This window comes from Oryctolagus cuniculus, chromosome 6 (genome assembly GCF_051225735.1).
Source record: "Oryctolagus cuniculus isolate XC-2025 breed Fujian yellow rabbit chromosome 6, ASM5122573v1, whole genome shotgun sequence".
NCBI classification, from domain to species: domain Eukaryota; kingdom Metazoa; phylum Chordata; class Mammalia; order Lagomorpha; family Leporidae; genus Oryctolagus; species Oryctolagus cuniculus.
In genome coordinates this window covers 72809938-72835267 of record NC_142872.1, presented here as the reverse complement: position 1 = coordinate 72835267, position 25330 = coordinate 72809938, and the positions used below count along the sequence as shown (strand labels likewise).

The window sequence follows — 25330 nt, the reverse complement described above, 5'->3', positions numbered from 1 at the left end:
AAAGAAATAACCCATTCAAGATCACAGAAAGCTTGTAGCTGAGTCAAAACTAAAATTAAAATTTCACAAAATTGAGCGCACTATTTCTAAATTCCAGAAAATAAAGACAAAAAAATAATGACTACAGAATGTGAACTTAGAACGCATTTTCAAAAGATATTCATTACTGAAATTACCTACTATGCAACAAAAATATGGAAGTTTTAAAGCTTGAATTCAAGAAATAAGGACATATTCCAGTTTTGCAGAATTTGAAGTTAATTTAAATTAAATTAAGTTATAGAGTTTAATAGAAACATTTATAAAAGTTCCTTGTTGGTAGCATTTTCTAATATTTCAGAAATGTACAACTCAAATATTTGGTTGATTTTAACATTCTTCTTTCTCAACAGAACAAAGTAAGTATGAGAATACCATGTAAAAAAAAACATATTAGATAGCAAGGTATCAACAAACCTCTATTTTTTCATGTGTTCATTTTTATATTAATTCATTTATTCACTCAAAAACATTTGATGACTACTGGCTCCAGTTACTAGAACTACGAACTTTGTTTGCACTCAAGAAATTATAATCTAAGAGGACCACTGATCCAGGGGCAAGCATCCTGGCATGGTGGGCAAGGCCACCTCCTGTCATGCCAGCATCCCATATAGGTGCAGTTTTGTGTCCTAGCTGCTCCACTTCTGATCCAACTACCTGTTAATGGCATGGAGAAAGCAGCAAAGGATGGTCCAAGTGTTTGGGCCATTGCCACCTATGTGGGAACCCGGATGAAGCTCCTCACTTATAACTTCAGCCTGGGCCAGCGCTGGCTGTTTCAGCCATCTGGGGAGTGAACCACAGGATGAAAACCCATGCTTGCGCTTGCTCTCCCTCTCCCTCTCTCAAAATAAATAAATCTTTAAAAACAAAAGGGGAGCAGTGCTGGGGAACAGTGGATAAATCCGCCACCTGCAGTGCCGGTATCCCATAAGGGCTCTGGCTCAAGTCCCGGCTGCTCCACTTCTAACCCAGTTCTTTGCTATGGCCTGGGGAAGTAGCAGATGGCCCAAGTCCTTGGGCTCCTGCACCCACATGTTGAGACCTAGAAGAAGCTCCTGGCTCCTAGCTTTGGATCTGCACAGCTCCAGGAGCCATTTGGGGAGTGAACCAGCAGATGGATGACTTCTCTCTCTCTCTGCCTCTGCCTCTCTGTAACTCAGCCTTTCAAATAAATAAATCAACATGAAAGTCCTTTGTGAGCACACAGAAAGGACAACTAAGCCCAACGTAAGGGACAAGGAAGGGCTCCTTAGAGAAGCAACTCTCCAGGTGCACTGTAAAGAACACCAATCACCGGGCAAAGAGCCGGTAAAACAATACCAGATGTCAATGGAGAAATAAAGTTTGAATAAAGAACATCAATAAACTGAATAAGGGGCTGGTGTACCAGGTTAAACTGCTGCCTGCAATGCCAGCTTCCCACATAAGCATCCTGTTTTGAGTCCTGGCTGCTCCAATTCCAAACAAGCTCCCTGCTAATGTGCTTAGGAAAGCAACCACCTGCACCACCCATGTGGGAGACCTAGATGGAGCTTCAGGCTCCTTGCCAGCCCTGGCTATTGTGGCCATTTGGCGAGTAAATCAGCAGATGAAAAAAACTTTTTCTTAAGATTTATTTATTTACTTTAAGGGCAGAATTATAGAGAGGCAGAGGCAGAGAGAAAGGTCCTCCATCTGCCCGTTCACTCCCTGAGAAGGTTCCAACAGCCAGAGCTGCACTGATCCAAAGCCAGGAGCCAAGAGTTTCTTCCCAGTCTCCCACAAGGGTGCAGGGGCCCAAGGTCTTGGGCCATCTTCTACTGCCTTCCCAGGCCATAGCAGAGAGCTGGATCGGAAGTGGAACAGCTGGGACTCAAACTGGCGCCCATATGGGATGCCAATGCTGCAGACACAGGCTTTAACCTGCTGTGCCACAGCACAGCACCTCTAAATCACTTTCAAATAAATAAATCTTTAAAAATAAATAGAGCAACCTGCCTAAATTAAAAAATTCACGGGCCGGCGCCATGGCTCACTTGGTTAATCCTCCAACTGTGGCGCCAGCATCCCATATGGGCGCTGGGTTCTAGTCCCAGTTGCTCCTCTTTCAGTTCAGCTCTCTACTGTAGCCCGGGAGGGCAGTGGAGGATGGCCCAAGTGCTTGGGTCCCTGCACCCACATGGGAGACCGGGAGGAAGCACCTGGCTCCTGGCTTCAGATCAGCGCAGCAACGGCCATGGCAGCCATTTAGGGGGTAAAACAACAGGAGCAAGACCTTTCTGTCTCTCTCTATATATATCTAACTCTGTCAAAAAAAAAAAAAAAAAAAGGCAAGCTTTCTCTTTTACTCTGCCTCTCCAAGAAGGGGAAGGAAGGAAAAAAAAAAAAAAAACACACCAGGAATCCAAGTTAAAAGCCTAGAGATACAGACAACAAAATGCAACCTTGGTACCAGTAAAAAAGTTACTAGTAATTTGCTTTACAGAACATCAGGGGAAAAATTGGCAGAATCTGAATAAGGTCTGTAGATAACAATTCCTCATCAGTTAATTTCCTGATGCTGATAATTATCTGTCGTGTTGTAGAAAATGTCTTGATTTTCAGTAAATACACAGTGAAGTATTCAGGGGGTGCAGAGGACAATGTTCTTACACCTGAATGGTTCTGAAAAAAACGTGTATGTCTGTGCACATGTGTATACCAAGCATAAAGAAAGCATGCAAGCACATGTACAAATGTTAAATGTTAACCATCTGATAAATCTGGGTAAAGGTATACAGGAATTCTTTTCTGTAAATCTGAGGCTATTTCAAATAAAAAAGAAAAAAATAAAAGTTAATGGTGTTGGAATATTGTATAGATATGTGAAATAAAATGAAATTAAGATTCCTATTCTCACAGTAAAAATAAAAATCAAGTCTAGGTAGATTAAATGTCTAAGTACAAAGAGCAAAATAGACTTCACTGTAAGATTCTTATACACAGAAAAAAACTTGCTCATGGTTTAGACACTTTTATTAGGGCCTCTAATGACTCTGTCCTCAGTTTTAGATCCTGTGATTTCAGATTCTGTGAGTTTAAACTGCTCGCTAATTTGTTTTCTCTGGACTTGAAAAAGTAAAAGTCTAGGTGGCCATGCACATGAAACCTCCAATGAAAGCAGTTTCTGCAAGCTGGCACTGCATCCCCCTAGAGAAGCCAGTTCCTGCTGAGAAGCCATCTCCTGCTGCAACCCTGCCTTGACTCCCCTTCCCAAAGACACCCCTTTTCAGCATGAAGCAGCCAGAGTGTTCATCGCCCAGTTCCCCTATCAGACGTTAGGGTTTCCATCTTCTGGAGGAGGGAATGTGATGAGTCAGATGGGTTAATAGATAGTCAGGAGATCCCAATGGAATTTGGGATATAAAATATTTGCTTCTTTCTCCAAAAAGTTATCTTTAGCAAGAACAAACAAGCCACCCTCCTTCCTTTGGAATCTCCAAATTTACCATGAGAATAGCAAGGGAGCTCTTCCTGAGCTCACAGCTTCTGGTGAAAACAAGTTACCTATCCTACCCTCAGCAGGCCAGACAGAATGGAGAATTATAAATGAGATCTTTTGATGGCTTTTGTCCCCACCTGGTAACTGAATGCCAAACTGAGTGTCAAGTTTTTGGGGTTTTTTTTCCCCCTTCAGAAATTGTACTTAAAAAGCCCACTGCCACCAATCCTTTGAGTTTATTCCTCTCTTGGAAGCCCCCCCCCCCCCCACGCTGCTCTGGCTAGAGGCCTTTGACTCTAATACTTTTAAATCTCAAAAAAAAAAAAAAAAAAAAAAAGACATCCTTATAACTTTGGGATATAAATAAGGGTTTCTTACAGCAAAACAAGCACAAAAGACAGGACAAATGAAAAGATTTGCCAGAGCTTGAAAGAACATGTAACAAAATGTTAGTATCTAAAATATAGAAAGAATTCCTCCTAGAAATCAAGGAAAAAATCCAGAAAAAATGGGGCACATATTAGAAATAAGGAGGTCCTGGGGCCAGTACTGTGACATAGCAGGTAAAAACCACCACTTGCGGCCGGCGCCGCGGCTCACTAGGCTAATCCTCCGCCTAGCGGCGCCGGCACACCGGGTTCTAGTCCCGATCGGGGCGCCGGATTCTGTCCCGGTTGCCCCTCTTCCAGGCCAGCCCTCTGCTGTGGCCCGGGAGTGCAGTGGAGGATGGCCCAAGTGCTTGGGCCCTGCACCCCATGGGAGACCAGGAAAAGCTCCTGGCTCCTGCCATTGGATCAGCGCGCCAGCCGCGGCGGCCATTGGAGGGTGAACCAACACAAAGGAAGACCTTTCTCTCTGTCTCTCACTGTCCACTCTGCCTGTCAAAAAAAAAAAAACACACACCACTTGCAGTGCCACCATCCCATATGGGCACCAGTTCAGGTCCCAGCTGCTCCACTTCCAATCCAGCTCTCTGCTACGGCCTGGGAAAGCAGAAGATGGCCCAAATCCTGTAAGAGGTTCCTGGCTCCTCACTTTGGATGGGCACAGCTCCAACTGCTGCATCCATCTCTTTCTGCCTCTGCCTCTCTGTAACTCTTTCAAATAAATAAATCTTAAAAAAAAGGAAGGAAGGAAGGAAGGAAGGAGGGAGGGAAAAAAAAAAGAAAAATGGAGGTCCAGGGGCCAGCGCTGTGGCGCAGAGGGTTAAAGCCCCAGCCTGCAGCGCCAGCATCCCATGAGTGCAGGTTCAAGTACCAGCTGCTCCAGTTCTGGTCCAGCTCCCTGCTAATGCACCTTGGAAAGCAGCAGAGGATGGCTGCTGCCAGTTCAAGTACTCGGCTTCCATTCCACCTTCCTGATAACACACCATGAAAGGTAGCAGACAATATGCCAAGTGCTAGGGGACTCTGCCCACCAATGTGGGAGACCAGGATGGAGTTTCTGTCTCCTAGCTTTGGCGAAGCCCAGACCTGGATGTTGTGGCCATTTCAAATATTAAGTCTGGCAACTCTTGCTTGCAGTAGAAATGTGCAGTAGAGAATGGAAGTTCACTCACTATTAAGGTTAGAATAAACTGATAAAACTACTTTGACAAGCCAACTAGTAATATGTTGACAGAGATCCAGGCACAGGCCCAGAAAAATTGCAGCAAGTGTTCCAGGAAGCATGAACACTGAACACTGTTTCTAACAGGGAAAACTTACAAGTAGCCTAAGCATAACATGGTATAATCAATGACAGGATATTTAGAATGACAAGTGTTAATCAAAGCTAGAATTTTAATTTTTTTTTTTTTTTTTTTTTTGACAGGCAGGAGTGGACAGTGAGAGAGAGAGACAGAGAGAAAGGTCTTCCTTTGCCGTTGGTTCACCCTCCAGTGGCCACCGCGGCCGCCGCACCGCATTGATCCGAAGGCAGGAGCCAGGTGCTTCTCCTGGTCTCCCATGGGGTGCAGGGCCCAAGCACTTGGGCCATCCTCCACTGCACTCCCGGGCCACAGCAGAGAGCTGTCCTGGAAGAGGAGCAACCGGGAAAGAATCCGGTGCCCCGACCGGGACTAGAACCCGGTGTGCCGGCGCCGCAAGGCGGAGGATTAGCCTAGCAAGCCATGGCGCCGGCTAAAAGCTAGAATTTTTAAAACATGTTGTTTAATGGATAGAGCTTCATTCTCCCAAGATGAAAATATTCTAGAGATTGGTTTACGCTGTGAATATACTTAATACTACTTAACTGTAAAACTAAAAATACAATTTTCTTATATGTATTTTACCTCAGTTACAAACAAAAAGCACACCGAGATTTATATATAAACAGACCTTTATACTGCTTATAGGTACATACACATGTAGCAAAAGTACAAAGGAGTTTGTAGAAAAGTATTAAAAAATAATTTTAAATTATTAAAAACCATAGTAGTAATCACCTCTGGGAAAAGAGAAAGGGTTGGAAAAGAAAAGGATGGCTTTAAATGTACTAAGAATCTTTTATTTTTTCATAAAACTTTAACTACACCACTGATGAACACCTTTAGGTCCAACGCAACATATCTCAATGGTCAAACCCAAGAGCCCAATTCAGGAGGGATCTGCTGGACAGAGAAGAGAAAAGAAGAAATCCTATCGCCTTGCCTCTGTCCCCTACCTCAACCCATGTGTTGGAACCACTGCTGATCCATGCTGCTTTGAGGACATAAAAGCAAGCTGTCATGGACTGACTTTAAAACAACCTATGCAGCCAGCCTTGTGGTAGGGCAGGTTTAAGCCACTGCCTAGGACACTGACACCAGCATCCCATATGGGCACAGGTGTGAGTCCCAGCTGCTCCACTTCTGATCCAGCTTCCTGTTAGTGGAAGATTGCCCCAAGTGTTTGGGCCCCTGCACCCTCATGGAAAACAGGATGGCACTCCTGGCTGCTGACTTTGATATGACCCAACCCCACCCACTGCAGCCATCTGGAGAGTGAACCACAAGACAGAAGACCGATTTCTCTATCTCCCTCTCTGTAACTCTACCTTTCAAATAAATAAATCTTTAAATATATGAGATGCTTGAAATGCCTTCTGAATCAAATATCAAATGCAGTGCTGGTGTTGTGCCATGTATGTTTTATTTCCTAAAAACTCATGACTTCTGCATGTATCAATCAGAAAAGAATCATCATACTCTAACAGATTAAGGATTAAAAATTCTTTGCTGGGGCCGGCGCTGTGGCGCACCGGGTTAATGCCTGGGCCTGAAGCACCGGCATCCCATATGGGCGCCGGTTCAAGACCCAGCTGCTCCACTTCCAATCCAGCTCTCTGCTATGGCCTTGGAGAGCAGCAGAGGATGGCCAAAGTCCTTGGGCCCCTGCACCCACGTGAGAGACCCGGAGGAAGCTCCTGGCTCTTGGCTTCAGATCGGCATAGCTCCAGCCGTTGCGGCCAATTGGGGAGTGAACCATCTGATGGAGATCGATCGATCGATCTCTCTCTCTCTCTCTCTCTCCCCATCTTCCCTCTCAGTTTAACTCTTGACTTACAAATGACTAAATAAATAAATCTTTAAAAAAAAAAGCTAGTATAAAAAATTCTTTGCTATTCCTCCCACCAAGATATAGAGTGATTTTTCCTCCCCATTTAACCTCCTTCATTTCAGTTGGAGCACTGTTTCAGACCATCAGACTCTACCCTATCCTAAGAAGTTTAAAACAAGAATTCAAATAAAAGGGAGAAAAATTCAAAGCACATGGGCAAGTTGTGGGGGGGATGTAAACAATACAAAATATAATGGGCTGGCATTTTGGTTCAACAAGCTACCAAGCCAACACTGGCATTCCATATTGGTGAGCTAGTTCGAGTCCCAGCTAGCTCCACCTCTGATCCAGCTTCCTGCTAATATGTCTGAGAAGGCAGAAGATGACCCAAATACTTGGGACCCTGCCACCTACATGGTAGATCAGGACAGAATCCCTGGCTCCTGGCTGTTGCAGCCATCTGGAGAGTGAACCAGCAAATGGAAAATACCTATATCTACCTCTACCTCTACCTCTCCCTCTCTCCCTCTCTCCCTCCCTCTCTCTCTCTCTCCCCCTCCACCCTATCACTTTGCCTTTTAAATCAATATATAAATATTTTTTAAAAAAGAAGATAAAAAAGGGTGAGTTCTGTGGTAGAACACATTAAGCTGCCACTTGCAACGCTGGCATCCTATATCAGAGCAGCAATTCGAGTCCCAGCTGTTCTGCTTCTGATGCAGCTCCCTGATAATATGACCCGCAAGGCAGCAGAAGATGGTCCAAGTACTTGAGCCCCTGCCAGCCATGTAAGAGACCCTAATGGAGTTCCAGGCTCCTGGTTTCAGCCTGGATTGGCCCCTGATGTTGTGTCTGGAGAATGACTCAGTGGATGGAAGATCTCACTCTCTGTCTCTCCCTCTCTGTCATTCTGCCTTTCAAATATTCTTTTTTTAATCTTTAAAAAATAAAACACAACGTGTAAAAACTTTCAACTTAATTTTTAAACGATTAAAACCTGTTAATATCTATAACCAGTTAGACTGAGTTTGTAGTAAACAGATACACACATAGACAGACATGAAACACCACTGGTAAACAAGAAAGATAAACAAGAAAACTATTAAGATCTATGAAGTTATTACATACCCATAAAACATAAATACAATGTTGGTAGAACTGTGGAAAAACATGTGGCACTGGTAAACTTTCTTATAATCGGAAAAAATATAAAGGAAAAAATATAACCTACAACTGATGTTTCAGGTTCACTGGGCCTATGGAATCTAAAAAAAAAAAAAGAAAAAGAAGTTAAATAAACAGAGATAGAGAATAAGAGTGGTTACCAGGGGTGGAGAACTATGGAAATTTTAGGTCAACAGATACAAAGTAACAGATATGTGAAATGAACAAGTAGAAAGCTCCAATGTACAACAAGAGGACTACAGTTAATAGCATATTATATTCAGGATTTTTGCTAAATGAATTTACAGCTACTCCTGTGGCTCCACCCCCCCCACCCCCACAGGGGTCGAGGGGATGGGGGGCCAGGCCTAAACAAAGAAACATGCATATACTAATCTGTTTCACTACAGTAACCTAATCATAAATGTATCTCATAACATCATATATGTATACCTTAAAAATACACAATAAACTTTAAAGTAAATTCTAGGGCCGAAATTCCCCATATCTAGCAGAGCATTTTAGAACACTAACAAGGGGCCGGTGCTATGGCATAGTAGGTTAAGCCATATGGACATCAGTTTGGGTCCCAGCTGCTCCACTTCTCAACCAGCTCCCTGCAAATGGCCTGGGAAAGCAGTAGATGGCCCAAGCCAGAGACCTGGAGGAAGCACCTCGCTTCAGGTGGCCCAGCTCTGACTGTTGTGGCCATTTAGGAAGCGAAACAGCAGACAGAAGACCTCTGTGTCTCTCTCTCTACTTTACTCTGCCCGCTATTCTGGATTACCAAACTTGTTCAAGGATTTCAGGCTCCATCATGGCACTCCTAGTTGGATGAGCCTGCCATCCCATCAGCACTGAACGGTCATTCAGTAAACCACAAATGTGAATCATTAACACCTGGCACAGTTCTAGGCTCAGAAAAAAAAAAAATGTTCTATGTCCCTAACTAGGCCCATAATCCTCACAGGTTGTTTCAAAGATATCACTTACAACCCCACTATTAAGAGCACTATTTATTGACATAAAAAATGTCAAGAATACAGTTATTAGGTGATTTAAAAACTTAGAATTGAATTTCATGCATCATTCAGACATATAATTTGTACAAATACTGATTTAATGCTAACCACTTCATATAATTTACAGAAAAAAATCAGAAAGTAATACTCTGCTTATGAAATGAAGGTTTAACAGGTACAGCAATTTTTGTTTGGTCTCTAAAATAAACAAAATTCACATGAAATTAAAAATGTTTCACTAGAATACATTTAAGCTTAAATTTAAATTTACTGCTTACTATTCAGTTAATAAATGAGAACACGTGTTAATGCGATGGGAGAGTCCAGTATTTTAAACCTGATATACAGTCACTTCAATGTATGTTTTAAAAATATTTAAATACTGTCTTTCATCAAATCTCAGATGGCATAAACTCTATGATGGCTCATTCATTTAATAAATTATAAAATATTACCAATAGGGCCGGAGCCATGGCTCACTAGGCTAATCCTCCGCCTAGCGGCGCCGGCACACCGGGTTCTAGTCCCGGTTGGGGCGCCGGATTCTGTCCCGGTTGCCCCTCTTCCAGGCCAGCTCTCTGCTGTGGCCAGGGAGTGCAGTGGAGGATGGCCCAGGTGCTTGGGCCCCACACCCCATGGGAGACCAGGAAAAGCACCTGGCTCCTGGCTCCTGCCATCGGATCAGCGCGGTGCGCTGGCCGCAGCGCGCCAGCCACGGCGGCCATTGGAGGGTGAACCAACGGCAAAGGAAGACCTTTCTCTCTGTCTCTCTCTCTCACTGTCCACTCTGCCTGTCAAAATAAATAAATAAATAAATAAATTATAAAATATTACCAATAAAGTCATAAATCAATTTCAGATTTAAAAATTTCTTAGAATCAATAAAACATGATAAAAATATATTTGAGAAGACAGAATTCAAATGAAACTTTGTACATACGTAGCATCTGTAATTTCAAATACAGGTAAGAAAACCTCTATATTGGGGCCAGTGTTGTCATACAGGTTAAGACACCACCCGTGACAGCGGCATCCCATTATGAGCGCCAGTTCATGTCCTGGCTGCTCCAGTTCCGATCCAGCTCCTTGCTAATGCACCTTGGAAAAGCTGCAGAAGATGGCCCAAATCCTTGGGCCCCTACACCCACTTGGGAGACCCAGAAGAAGCTCCTTGCTCCTAGTTTCGGCCTGGCGCAGCCCTAGCTGTTGTGGCCATCTGGGAGTGAACCACCAGATGGAAGATCCCTCTCTCCTTCTGCCTTTCAGATAAATAATTAAGTCCAGGAAGGGAGGGAGAGAAGGAGGGATGGAAGAAGGAAACCTCTGTATTAGACAATTTAATTCTGCAGAAGTGGAGGATGGGGCTGGCAATGTAGTGCAGCAGGTTAAGCCACCTCCTTCCACGCCATATAAGCATTCCATATGAGCAGTTTGAGTCTTGGCTGTTCCACTTCCGATCCAGCTCCCTACTAATGCACCTGGGAAAGCAGAAGAAGATGGCCTAAGTCCTTGGGCCCTTGCACCTACGTGGGAGACCCAGATGAAGTTCCTAGCCTCAGTCTGGCCAAGCTCTGGCCATTTCAGCCATCTGAGGAGTGAAGAAGTGGATGGGATCTCTCTCTCTCTCTCTTTTTCTCTCTCTCTCTCTCTGTCTCTCCCTCTTTCTGTAACCCTGCCTTTCAAACAAATAAATAAATCTTTTTGCTTTTAAGAAAAAAAAGTGTAGAGGAAGTATTCTATCATGCTACTGTTACTCCTCAGGTTACAACCAAAACCACCCTGTCCCATAGCCACCTGCAAAAAACCCTTCAACTATATGGATAGCACATTTTGAAGTCTGTTTACTAGATACTAACTCAGCTGGATAAGGGGAATGAAGCAGTATTTGTTTATATTTAATGGCTGTATTTGAGCATTAAATAGTCCCTTAATATTGTTTCACTTCAGAAAGGTAAACTAAAGCAAAACAGCAAAATACTATAAAGTACAAGGGGGAAAAGTTAGATTTTACTTGGACCATTCATTTTTTCAGTATTAAATCACACAGAAATTATACCACAGAAAATGACAACACAACACTCAATAAACTCCTAGTGAATGTATGGCAGCTGTTTACTTTTATTTACCCTCTCAACATTTATGAAACAACCTATAGCAGGTGTTGCTGATCCTACACACAAAGAAAAAAAGCAGGTGTTGCTGATCCTGAACACAAAGACAAAAGCCTTTTCTTAAGGCCTGACATTCCAGTGGAGCAGACAATTGTGCAGGTGGATATACATTCCAATACAACCCAGCTGTCCCCAGAGATTTTTGCCTGGATACACTATAAATATTTCAAAAAGGTCCAGGGAAAACACAGCAGTTACTGAAGATTTTCCAGTAAAGCAGTTAACAATGTTTATTACAGAACTATGAAGGGAAACTTCCCTTAGAATAAACTAGGAGAAACATTTTAAATACAGGAAAAAAATAAACTAGAGAGCAGAGGAAATTTGGGTAAACTACAATACAATCTGGTTACTTGGTTTTAAATTCTAAGTAAAATTAGGAATAGTGTCCTCTAAAGGATGTGAAATCTGACAAAGACCACTAAATCGGTGGGACTGAGTCCAGAAAGCTATAGTTTCCACAGTCAGAAACCATATTAAACAAACTGAACAGATATCACTCTAGATCACTGTTTATGAGGTAAGCATTTAGAAAATTAAAGACTTTACAATAATTTAAGTATTTACTCTGAGGAAGTAACCACTCACATCAATACCGTTTAGTAAACCACACACAACTGATAATTTAGGTAGCAGGTAACACTAGCATGCATTATTTGTATTTTTCAGTAACATTCTAATCCCTAGAGTAAAAGAATCCATGACATATCTATAGGATTTTCAAAGAAAACCTATTTGCAGTATCTGTCTATACATAACTTTTTTTAATGTGAGGTTAAACTTTTCACCTGGCAAGGTGACACACAGAATCCTGCCTATCACATGGTATTCACATAAACTAATTATGGCCAGATCAAGAGAACTCACAGAACATCAACAAGACATTACTAAAACAAAGAACCAGGCAGATGTTCAGCACAGCAGTTAAAAATACTGCTTGGGGGCCGGAGCAGTGGCTCAATAGGCTAATCCTCCGCCTGCAGCACTGGCGCCCCGGGTTCTAGTCCCAGTCGGGGGCACCAGATTTTGTCCCGGTCACTCCTCTTCCTGTCCAGTTCTCTGCTGTGGCCCGGGAGTGCAGTGGAGGATGGTCCAGGTCCTTGGGCCCTGCACCCCTATGGGAGACCAGGAGAAGCACCTGGCTCCTGGCTTCAGATCAGCATGGTGCGCCAGCCGCAGCGGCCATTAGAGGGTGAACCAACGGAAAAGGAAGACCTTTCTCTCTGTCTTTCTTACTGTCCATTCTGCCTGTCAAAAAAAAAAAAAAAAAAAAAAAAAGAAAGAAAGAAAAGAAAAAAATACTGCTTGGGATACCCACATATCATATCAGAGTACCCAGGTTCAAGTCCTAGGTCAGCTCGAATCCAGCTTCCTGATGATGCACACCCCTAGAAGAAGCAGATAAAGGTTCAAGTACCTGAGTCCCTGCAATCCATGCAGGAGACCCAGACTGACCAGTTTTTGTAGCCTTTCTCTGTCTCTTCTCTAATAAATATAATTTTTTTTTATTTATTTGACAGGTAGAGTTAGTGAGAGAAAGAGACGGAGAGAAAGGTCCTCCCTCCATTGGCTAACCCCACAAACGGCCACCATGGCCGGAGCTATGCTGATCCGAAGCAAAGAGCCAGGCGCTTCTTCCCGGTCTCCCGTGCGGGTGCAAGCGCCCAAGCACTCCACTGCCTTTCCGGGCCACAGCAGAGAGCTGGACCAGAAGAGGGGCAGCCAGGACCAGATCTCGGAGCCCACATGGGATGCCGGCACCACAGGTGGAGGATTAGCCAAGTAAGCCATGGCGCCGACCCCAGTTTTTTTAAAATGAAGACAATTGGGGCTAGCACTGTACTACATCAGGTTAAATCACCGTCTGCAGCACCGGCATCCCATAAGGGCACTAGTTCGAGTTCCAGTTGCTCCACTTCTATTCCAGCTCCCTGCTACTGCACCTGGGAAAGAAATGGAGGATGGCCCAAGTCCTCAGGCCCCTGCAACTGTGTGGATAACCCTGAAGAAGTTCCTGGCTTTGGCCTGGCCCACCTCTGGCCATTGCAGATATCTAGAGAGTGAACCTGCGGATGGAAACTCACTCTCTCTCCTTCACTAACTTTGCCTTTCAAATAAACAAATAAAATTCTTTAAAAACAAAAAAGTGAAGACAACCAAGAATGGCAGAAAATACTGCAAACCATGGACTTCAAATTTTTGCACCTAAAGAAATTTATCTTTTAATTCCACATTTCTGTATATTTCCTAACATACCTTGATATAAGGGATTTGCATTTAGACTATATAAAGAACTCCTATGGGGCCGGCGCTGTGGCACAGCAGGTTAAAGCCCTGGCCCGATGCGCCGGCATCCCATATGGGCGCTGGTTCAAGACCCGGTTGCTCCTCTTCCGATCCAGCTCTCTGCTATGGCCTGGGAAAACAGTGGAAGATGGCCCAAGTCCTTGGGCCCCTGCACTCACATGGGCGACCCAGAAGAAGCTCCTTGCTCCTGGCCTCGGATCAGCGCAGCTCCAGCCGTTGTGGCCATCTGGGGAGTGAACCAGTGGATGGAAGTCCTCTCTCTGTGTCCCTACCTCTCTCTGTAACTCTGTCTTTCAAATAAATAAAATAAATCTTAAAAAAAAAAAAAAAAACTCCTACAATAAAAAAAGATCCAATTAAAAATGGACAAAGGAGCAAAATAAGCATTTCTCTAATTATTTTTATTTAAAAGGCAGAAAAGAGAAATTTTCATCCTCTAGTTCACTCCCCAAATGTCCACAATTCAGGTCAAAGCCAGGAGTATGAATTCCATGCAGGTAGCAGGAACCTAAGATCTTCAAGTAATCTCGGGATATGGCATGAACAAGAAGTTGGACCAGAAGCAGAGGTAGGACTTCAACCCAGATGCTCCAATATAGGATGCAGGCATCCCAAGCAGCATCTTAACCATTGCACTCCTTCATAATAAGCATTTCCCTAAAATCATACAAATGAATAGTAAACATATGAAAATATATTCAATATTACAAGGTCATCAGGAAAATACAAACCAACACTACAATTAGATATTATGTCACATTCCCTAGTAAGGATGTGGAAAAATCAAGACTCTCATATACTACTGGTAGGAATGTAAAGTATTTTTCCTTTAGAAAGTAATCTATCAGTTCCTCAGCTAAACAGCTACTATCTACATCCAAGTATCTATTGAAAACAAACAAAAAAATATACTCTGATAGAAACACACAGATGTTTATAGCAGCCTACTGCAAACTGTCAGAAAGTGAAAACAACCCATATGTCCATCGACACAAGAGCAGATAAACAAAATGTGGCAAATTCATATAGTGGGGGCCAGTGCTATGGTATAGTGGGTATGGATTTCCTGGCATCCCATATGGGCACCAGTTTGAGTCCCGGCTGCTCCACCTCCAAACCAGCTCCCTGCTAATATGCCTGGGAAAACAGCAGAAAATGGCCCAAGTCCTTGGGCCCCTATACCCATGTGGGAATCCCGGAAGAAGCTCCAAGGTCCTGGCTTCAGACTGGCCCAGCTCCGGCAGCTGCAGCCATTTGGGGAGTGAACCAGCAGATGGAAGACAACTCTCTCTGCCTCTGCCTCTCTCTAACTCTGTCTTTCAAGTAAATAAATAAATCTTTTTAAAAAACCCATATAGTAGAACGTTCTTCAGTCACGAAAAGGGAAAAAGTATTGACATGCACTGCAAAGCCAATGATCCCTAAAGACATTAATCAAAGTAAAAGAAGTCAGACATGAGAGACCACATACTATCCAATTCCACTTACTTAAAATACAGACAGAGCCATAAAGATAGAAAACTGGATTAGTGGGTTGCTATAGGCTATGGAGTAATACCTTGCAGGTTATGGGGGATGGGACAGGACTAATGGGTACAGGATTTCTCTTTGGAATGATGAAAATGTTCCAAAATGATGGCAGTGGGGGTGCAATTCAGGATGTACCAGGTTAAGTCACTGTTTAGGACATCTGCATGAGTGTCAGTTGGAGTCCTGGTTATTCCACTTCTGACCCAGTTCTGTGCTAACAGGCCTGGGAAACAGTGGATGACAGCTCAAGTACTTGAGTTCCTGCCAGCCACGTGTGAGACTCGGATGGATTTCCTGGCTCCAGGCTTCAGCCTGGTGCAGCCCCAGCTGTTGTAGTCATCTGGAGAGTGAAAAGGAAGAATAGAAAAATCCCGCAACATCTCCCTCCCTCCCTTCCATTTTCCTCCCCTTCACCCCCATCATTCCACCTTTCAAATAAATACAAACATTTTTTTAAAGAGATATTTATTCATTTGAAAGGCAGTTCCAGGAGAGAGGTGGGGAATATGGAGCTAGATCAGAAGTGGAGCAGCCAGGACATGAACTGGTACCCATACGGCATGCCAGCGTTGCAGGCATCAACTTATCCCGCTGCACCACAATGCCAGCCCCATAAATACATCTAAAAAAATAAATTACTGGGGCCGGTGCTGTGGCGTAGCAAGTAAAGCCACCGGCTACAGCACTGGCATCCTATATGGGCGCCAGTTCAAGTCCCAGCTGCTCCACTTCTGATCCATCTCTCTGCTATGGCCTGGGAAGGCAGCAGAAGATGGCCCAACTCCTTGGTCCACTGCCCCCATGTAGGAGACTCAGAGGAAGCTCCTGGCTCCTAGCTTTGGATCAGCACAGTTCTGGCCACTGCAGTCAACTGGGGAGTGAACAGTGGATGGAAGAACTCTCTCTCTCTCTCTCTCTGCCTCTCCTTCTCTCTCTGTGTAACTCTTTCAAATAAATAAATAAATCTTTTAAAAAAATAAATTACTGCAATGATGGTTGCACAAATGTGAATATACCAAAAACTATTGAATTTTTTGCCAGCACCGCAGCTCACTAGGCTAATCCTCCGCCTTGCGGCGCCGGCACACCGGGTTCTAGTCCCGGTTGGGGCGCCGGATTCTGTCCCGGTTGCCCCTCTTCCAGGCCAGCTCTCTGCTGTGGCCAGGGAGTGCAGTGAAGGATGGCCCAAGTACTTGGGCCCTGCACCCCATGGGAGACCAGGATAAGTACCTGGCTCCTGCCATCGGATCAGCGCGGTGTGCCGGCCGCAGCGCGCCAGCCGCAGCGGCCATTGGAGGGTGAACCAACGGAAAAGGAAGACCTTTCTCTCTCTCACTGTCCACTCTGCCTGTCAAAAAAAAAAAAAAAACTATTGAATTTTTGACTCCAAATGAACAAACTTTATGGTATGTGAATTAGCTGTTCAAAAAGAATAGGATAATTACCCAAAAAGCAAAGTCAGTATTCATTTATAACTCTTCCTACCAGAAGATTCAACTCATGATGCATTACTTAAAAGATATGGTCAAAGGCGAGGAGACTGGCACTGGCCCTTTTCCAACAGGACTCTAGATTTTAGGTAACTGCTTCAAAACCCTGGGAGAGTATAAGAAGCCTGAATTACACACAGTTGCCCAGTTTTCCCAGTTCACAAACTCTTGAAACCAAATCCTTCCTATCTGATAAACATACATGGTCATATTCAGAGGCACTGTATTTGGGGAAGTAGGCAAGAAGAATGGTAAGAAAAAAACAGAACAGTACAACATGCTCTAATGGGCCACTTTAGGAACAAAGGATGTAATATGGAAACATTTAAGACAGCCCATCAGGTAGGTCTCCTACTTCCCATTCAGAGGTGAGTTTCCATCAACAACTCACAGAACTCCCAATAACTTCCTTTTCCTTTCCCTCCCCAAAATAATTCATGAAGAAAACCAGATTTACAGAAACCACTTAGGGAACAATTACAATATGTGTATTTGCCTGCAATACCTAATTACTGCTCACAAAGACTGGCATCAATGTGGAACAACATTTAGCCACTAACAGCATTTTTCCTAATTTTTTCTTTATTCTTTTCAACACACTTTAATTACCTACTCTAGCAAGTGTCTTTCCTTGATCCATAATGGCATTTATTTATGAAATAACAACACTTGGTTTCCCCAAAATAAATGCAACCTAAGCATACATAGAATACAGCGTGACTGAGAAGCTGCACAAAGAACCTGAAATGAAGAAACTAGCTCTGGCCTCAGTATCTAGGTAAGTAATCTTGTGGAAGTCATTTCATACCTAGATTTCCACTGCTCATCTATAAAATGAACCTGGACTAGAGTCTAGATCAGGGGTGGGTAAACTTTCTTCTGCCCAGAGCCATCTGGATATTTATAACATTATTCACAGGCCATACAAAATTACCAACATAGAAATTAGCCTACTATAGATGTACTACATTTCAAATCCTAACTACAATTGCCTTGGCAGAGCCAGATCAAACGATTTTACAGGCCTTACATGGCCTGTAGGCCAGACTCCCCACCCCTAATCTAGATGATAATGTACTTTCTATTATAGCTATTATTTCAATAGAGATAAGGCCATAAGGAATTCTCTGTCTGTAGTTTGAAATTTCAGAATTTCAATTTAAAATGAAAATAATACCTGCTCTCTCACAAATCGGCTAATAAGACTTTATAAACAAATCATTCCCAGAGTCCTGATGTCTCATCTTACATATATGATTTTTAAAAATTCACAGAAAAAAATGAATTAAAAGGTAAGTTTGTAAGGTGTGAAAAATAGTTGAAATCCATGCATACTGTTTTCATCATTCAGGAACTTTCTGAAGACCCCTCATATAGCTCAAAGACATTTTAAATTGCCTCTATGAAAAAGTCAACTACTTTTGAAACTTTCAAATACCTGAATTTTGTTTTTTCTAGTATGCATACTTTGTATCTACTTCTTTGAAGTTTGTTAAATAGCTGCCATATTAATTACTAAGTGGATATTTCCATAAAGAGGCCATCCTTGCAATGCATGGTTACCATATACAAATGCCAGTCTCCAAGGCTTATTTAACTAACACCAGCCTCCCCACAACAGTACTTCTATTACCATACTATATTAACTGTGAGTAATCACATAAAGCACAAATTTTTGCTGCTGGCCCCTTAATCCACAAACCACCATGTAGGTAACAGATGTGTATCATGATCAGTAATCACATCAACTTTTTCAGACTGCCAATGATAGCTCACGTGCATCTATTATCAGTTAATGTACACAAAGAGAGTAATTAAGCCTCCTCCTTGTCTACTAGTGGTAAATTCATTAAGACATTTTACAAAAATACATACTTGAGAAAGGAAACTGGCTAACAAAGAAGTGCACCAAAGAAACAAAAACTCAACACTAGAAGCAAAATTTCAATCAAATACAAAGTTACAGGCTATTTGGCCATAGGAATATTGACACAGCTGCCATTTGAAACTGAACACAGCCAGAAAACCTTCATGAAGGTGAGCTTACAGACATAAATGAGAACACTGCTTGTGAGAAAGGAATTACATCCCAAAGTGAAAAACTTCACAATAAAGGAACTTTCAGATAGTTCTTAAGACTGAAAGCACAAAGGATAAAATGTTCTAATATTGTAATCTAAACCCAGGAGTATAACAATTCACCAAAGCTTAGAAAAGCCGTTTGCTGGGGCTGGCATTAGGGTACACTGGGTTAAGCCACTGCTTACTGCGCCAGCACATCATATCAGAGTGCCAAGTTGAGTTCTCCACTTCTAATCCAGCATCCTGCTAATACATCTGGGAAAACAACAGAAGATGGTCTGCAACCTGGGGCCCTGCTATGCATGTTGGAGACCCAGAAGGAGCTCCTGCAGATTTTGTGAACTAGTGGATGGGAAATCTTTTCTCTGTCACTCTGCCTTTCAAATAAATAAAATCTTAAAAAAAAAAAAATGGTGTTTGCTCTTTATCATAAATTATACAACAAAGAAAATGGCAAGCATGTATGTTTATACTACTCTTGAAAAGTTTTTTATAAAGAAATAACACTTCAGGGGGCCGATGCTGTGGCGCTGTACGTTAATCCTCCACCCGCAACACCAGCTTCCCATATGGGCGCCGGTTCTAGACCGGCTGCTCCACTTCCAGTTCAGCTCTCTGCTATGGCCTGGGAAAGCAGTGAGGATGGCCCAAGTCCTTGGGTCCCTGCACCCATATGGGAGACCAGGAAGAAGTGCCTGGCTCCTGGCTTGAGATCAGCGCAGCTCTGGCCGTTGCAGCCATTTGGGAGTGAAACAATGGAAGGAAGACCTTTCTGTCTGTCTCTCCCTCTCACTGTCTGCAACTCTTAACTCTCAAATAAAATAAATAAAAAATCTTAAAAAAATAAAAAATAACACTTCAATTCTCAGTCTCCATTGTTTAAACTACAGTAAACTTAGTTTTGTTTTCATTTTTCTGTTCATTTGTAACCAAAAGGAAGAATTTTTAATACTTTGAAATTTTCAAAGATCTCAGAATAATCATAATTTTCCCAATTATTTAGATCAGTTTCAGTTTGCCAGGCCACTTTTACCTTCTCAAACTACTGTGCAAAGCAAACACTGCCAACATGGTGAGGTTGTATTATCTAATCACATTTTCAAAAGCATACATGTACCAAGAGTATCCAAGTTCCTAACAAATCTGAAAAAACTACTTCAGCTGTTCTATTTAGGTCTGAAGTTTTATGCTATGATTTATACATACAACTCTTTCCTATTACTCTTCCTAAGTAATCTAAAGATGGAGAAAACATTTGTCATCAACATTTTGTAAGTACTTATAGTCAAAGAGACTAAAGCTCTACTGTAACATTGGTATAATCTAAGTGATAAATTTTAAAGCATTTCATGTTGAGCAGGGGTTGTGGCACAGCAGGTTAAATCACCACTTGTGATGCCCTGAAGCCACACAGGAGTGCCGGTTGGAGTCCTGGTTACTCCGCTTTCCATCCAAATTACAGCCAATACTTCTGGAAAAGCAACAGATAATGGTCCAAATACTTGGGGGTTCCTGCCAACCACATGGAAGACCCAGATGGAGTTCCTGATCTAGCCCCGGCTTTTGCAGGCATTCAGCAAGTGAACCTGTAGATGGGAAGATCAATCTATCTATCTCTAGCTCTCTCTCTCTCCCCACCCCTCCTGCCCTCCCCCCCTTCTGACATTCTACCTTTCAAATAAACAGATTTAAAAAAAAAAATGTTTTTCACATTATAATGTAGTGTAATATCCTGGATGAGGTCCTGGAACAGATACAGTACTTTACATAAAAACTAAGGAAACTTGAATACAAGATGAACTTAAATTAATAAATGCCAATAGTTCTCCATTGATTGTATCAATACAAATGAACCATACCGATACAAATTAAAAGGAGAAACTGAGGAGCCTGCATTGGGATGCAGCAGGTAAAGCCACCTCACCCAACATGGGCATCCCATATGGGCACAGGTCCATGCTCCAGCTGCTCCACTTCCAATCCAGCTTCCTGCTAATGGCCTGGGAAAACAGCAAAATATGGCTCAAGTGTTTGGGCCCCTGTCACCCACATGGTACACATGGATGAAGCTCCTAGCTCCTGGCTTCAGGCTGGCCCAGCCCTGGATGTTGGGGCCATCTGGGGAGTGAACCAGAAGATTGAAGATCAATCCCAATCTCTGTCTCTGTAACACTTTCAAAAAATAAAATATTTTTAAAAAGAGAGAAATTGAGTGTGAGGTATTTAGGAACACTGTGCTATCTTTACAACTTTCCTGTCAATCTACAACTATTATAAAACAAACTTTTTATCTAAAGCAGTGCACATACTATTTTTATCTAATAGTCATTGTTATTATTAAAGCTAGGAGCTAATAAAATTTCAAACCATAAGACACTAAATAGTATTAATACAGTTCTATGGGGCCAGCGCTATGGCATAGCAGATCAAAGCCCCAGTCTGCAGCGCCAGACTGCATATCCCATACCCCATATTGGTGCCAGTTCGAGTCTCAGCTGCTCCACTTATGATCTAGCTCCCTGCTAACGAGCCTGGGAAAGCATCGGAGGACAGCCCAAGTCCTTGGGCCCCTGCACCCACATAGGAAAGCCAGAAGAAGCTCCTGGATCCTGATCAGCCCAGCTCCAGCCATTGAGGTCATCTGGGGAATGAACCAGTGGATGGAAGACCTCTTTCTCTGTCTTTACCTCTCTCACAGTCCCTCATAATGGAGAGCAAGCACTGGCACTGCCCTTAGGGCAAAAGACCTGGATTCCCATCTTTTCTCTACTACTAACCAGATATGTTGTCTTGTATTTCTTTTGCCTCAGTTTTCTAACATGTAAAATCAGAGGACCAGATGGCAAGGCAAAGTATGTGAAGGTTTAATAGTCTCAACCTAACCAGATTTTTCTGTTCCCTAAATTTTCTTCTGTAAAAAGGATAAAAGTACATGACTTACATACTGCACATTGAAACATAATGCTTTAATAAAGATCAAAAGATATCTGTCAAGATCTTTCTTCTTTTTGACCTATTAAACAACTACTGCAGGCACTGCGGCTTAGTAGGCCTTAGTAGGCCTCCACCTGCGGCACCAGCATCCTACGTGGCCACGGGTTTTTGTCCCAGCTGCTCCTCTTCCAATCCAGCTCTCTGCTTATGGCCTGAGAGAGCAGTAGAAGATGGCCCAAGTGCTCTGCACTAGCACGGAAGACCTGGAAGAAGATCCTGACTTCTGGCTTCAGATAAGCTCAGCTCCAGCCATTCAGGCCATGTGGGGCGTGAAACAGTGGATGGAAGACTTTTCTGTCTCTCCCTCAGTCTATAACTCTACTTCTCACAATAACAAATCTTAAAAAAAAACTATTGCTAGCAAGACACTTTGGCTTAAATAAAAAAAAATACCTAAATCTTTAAAAATCCATTTAGTTGATCTAATTTTTAATTTCAAACTCAATCACATTTATTTCACAAAACCTAGGTGTTCTCTTATGCTATCAAAAAGCAAAAAAGTAGCAGACAGTATAATTCAAAATATTCTTAGTGTCAAAATAGTGCAAAGCCTGGACTCAGTTCCTTCCCAATTTAATAATACTACCAATCATCTAAAGCAGAGAACATAGCTAATCAGAGTAATATGAAAATGACAAGTATTTGCCATTAGTATCACCTAACCTTTGATCTTTTCAAAATATTGTAAAAGTTATCTCCTATGCACAGTGTTAAGAAAAAAATGTGGTTTAAATAGGAACATCATCCAAAGTGAAAATCAAAAACTATAATTAAAACCAATCACTTAATTACTAAATTTTCAAAAACCTATAGATACTAAGAAACTCATTTCAAAACAAAAAGGCCAGAAATCACTAGCACATGGATCTCAAATATCAAGTGCAGTAGTTAAAAATAATCCTTATTTTACTAGTGAGATCAGACCCTACCTATATTGAACTATTTCCCCAAAGCTTCAATTGCTAAAGATCTTATCACCTAATGACATCTCTACATAATAAAGGCAAGATCCAAAAAGGACTTAAAAGACATCTTTTTTAAATTAAAATGTCTGCAGAATGTATCCTGAGGTATTCAAAGTACCAATCACAACATACACTGGAAACTTTCCATTTTAGTAAATACAGGTTTGAAATTTTGCTTTATTATGCAATGATGTCATGAGACAACGTTGTTCTACAACCTAGTTTCATAAAGCCTACATAGCACTATTAACATTTTTTAAATGGTCAAATTCCTGAAACCTCAGCATGAACACTTAATTTCAAAGCCTGTGCTCATTGGAAACCACCGCATTCAGTCCAGGAGAGGAGCTGAACAGCTTATCTAAGAAACCACTTGTTCTTCAATTAGCTTTCATCTTCCTCTGCGTTTTTATTTTGTTTGTACTGCAGTTTCTCACTTAAATGGAAAAAAAAAAAAATCATGCGCTGAGTCAGGTAAGAAGGCTCCTGTCCCTCCCTTTTCTAAACAGCAACCGTCCTCTCGTTAGTCCTCTCCTCCCTCATCCATGTCAAGGAGAGTCCGGGGGAACAAGACCCCCCACTCTTCCCAGGACGCCTCTCGGTTCGATCCCCTTCAGTGCCGGAGGCCGACACCCGGCCCACCTTGGGCCTCTGCTCATCCCTCCCGTATCGCCTTCCGCCAGACCCCGCTCGTGAGCCCGCGCCAAGGCCACCCCACCCCCAGCCAGCGGGCGCGTGGCCGACGCGCGAGCACGACCCGCCACCCCCGACGGCAGCCCCGGGCCCTCGGCGCCGGTCCCGCCCGGACCCTCCCCGGATCCGGGCTTCGCTCTCCATGGAGCGCAGGGTCCCAGAAAAGCGCACTCCGACTTCTCCCACATTGGTCAGCAACCGGCCGCCAGCAGCAGGCGGAGAGGCAGAGCCAGTTCGGAGCAGGAAGGCAGGCAGCCCAGCCCGGGAACAGACCTGTGGAGACCGCCATCTTCTCCTGCAGCCCGACGCAGCCGCCGCACGCACGGGACGACCGCGTCACTTCCGGGAGCGTGCGCCCTGCCCGCGTGACCACGACTCCGCCCTCCTGGGCAAGCTCTGCGGCGCAGAGCGGTGACAGTGCGCACGTGGGCAGGGGGCACCCGGGTTCTTGCCGCCGTTCTCGCGTCCGCCAAAGTAACGCCCTAAAGGAAAAGTTCGTGGAGGGTTAGGAAACTAACTTAGGTTGATCTCCATAATGTGGGGCAAAGACAACATTCGTTTAAACTTTGCATGGGTGGTCGTTTGGAGCTGCTGCGCAACCCGGGAGGCAGCAAGTGATGACTCAAGTACTTGGGTCCCTGCCATCCATGTGGGAAACCTGGATGGAGTTTTGGGCTCCTGGCTTTCGCATAGCCCAGCCCTGTCTATTAAAGTGGGCATTTGGAGAGTGAAACAGTGGGTGGAATATCTCTCTGCTTGTCTCTCTGACGCTAGGTTTCAAATAAAAGGAATTTTTTTTTTTTAATCGGAGGTTTGCAAGAATACAATACATGATTATTTACAATAGTCTCCATGTTGTATAACAGATCTCTGAACTTATTTCTCCTGTCTAGCTGAAATTTTTAGATTCCAAGTATGAGTACTTTTAAAAGATCATAATGAGATTAAAAGATGTGTTTTGGGGGGAAAATAAATCTTAAGTCATGCATAGTTTTTTTTCCACAATGTTTTCCATAAATAGGTTGTGCAGATCCCTCATATGCATGGATTTCCATCTTTTGTGCACTAAAGTAAACTTACCTTTTAATTCCATTTTCCACAAACTTTTTAGAAGCATTCTGGTGTTGAGACAATACAGTTTTTGTGCGCCGCCCCCGTAGTGCCACCACTAAGCATGGCCCTAGTGGGGCTTTGGTCAGTAGCCCCATCCTCACAGTTCCATGGGATGCTGCTTATTAGGGACAGTGGCACTGTCCCTGTGGCGTCCTCTGCCTGGACCCTGAGGCTGTATGACATCCTTTGAAATCCAGGTAAAGGCAGCCATGCTTCTACAGATCTTGCACTCTGTGCACCTGCTGAATTAGCACCACGCGAATGCTGCCTGGGTTCACTACTTGTGCCTTCCACAGTGGTGGTCTGAGCCACACCTGGGGTAGCTGAAGAGTCCCACAGCAGAACTTGGGAAGCAGCTATGAGTGACAAGCTCCAAGTTCCCACAGGCACCATGGACTTATCTCCCCACCAAAACTGTTCTTCTCCAGGGTCCTCAAACTAGGCTTGTGATGACAAAGTCAGCCTCAAAGGTCTCTGAAGCTACTTAGAAATAGCTCTGCCACTTACTTGGTGAATAGCATCTGGCTTCCTTCTGTCCATTCTAATTCCCTTATCAAATGGTCACCAGGCCAAACCCCTGGATTTTCTCTCAAAATATACTGTTAATTCTTTACATGACCAGGTTGAGAATTTTCCAAATCTTGACATTCTGCTTCACGTCAGATTGTAAATTCTTTGTATAATTTCTCTCTTCTTGTGTGTTATTATACGGAGTTCAGAGAAGCCACACAGTGGCCTGAATGCCCTGCAGCTTAGCCATTTCTTCCTGCAACTGT

General features: G+C 43.2%; 1 protein-coding gene across 10 annotated transcripts in view; it reads right to left on the bottom strand.

Moving 5' to 3' along the window:
* The window catches only part of UBE2V2 (ubiquitin conjugating enzyme E2 V2), a 47089-nt gene extending 23335 nt beyond the window's left edge, over positions 1 to 23754 (bottom strand). For 3 of the 10 annotated variants that reach the window (XM_089335206.1, XM_089335207.1, XM_089335209.1), the window contains exon 1: positions 23613 to 23754. In XM_089335206.1, coding sequence (XP_089191332.1) covers positions 23613 to 23730 — 118 coding nt within the window. In that variant the 5' untranslated portion in view covers positions 23731 to 23754. Of the gene's footprint in view, positions 1 to 8151; positions 8289 to 23612 lie in introns of all 10 variants that reach the window. The other 7 variants (XM_051843709.3, XM_070076574.2, XM_070076577.2 and 4 more) reach the window with 4 other exon arrangements.
* Between the last annotated feature and the right edge of the window lie 1576 nt (positions 23755 to 25330).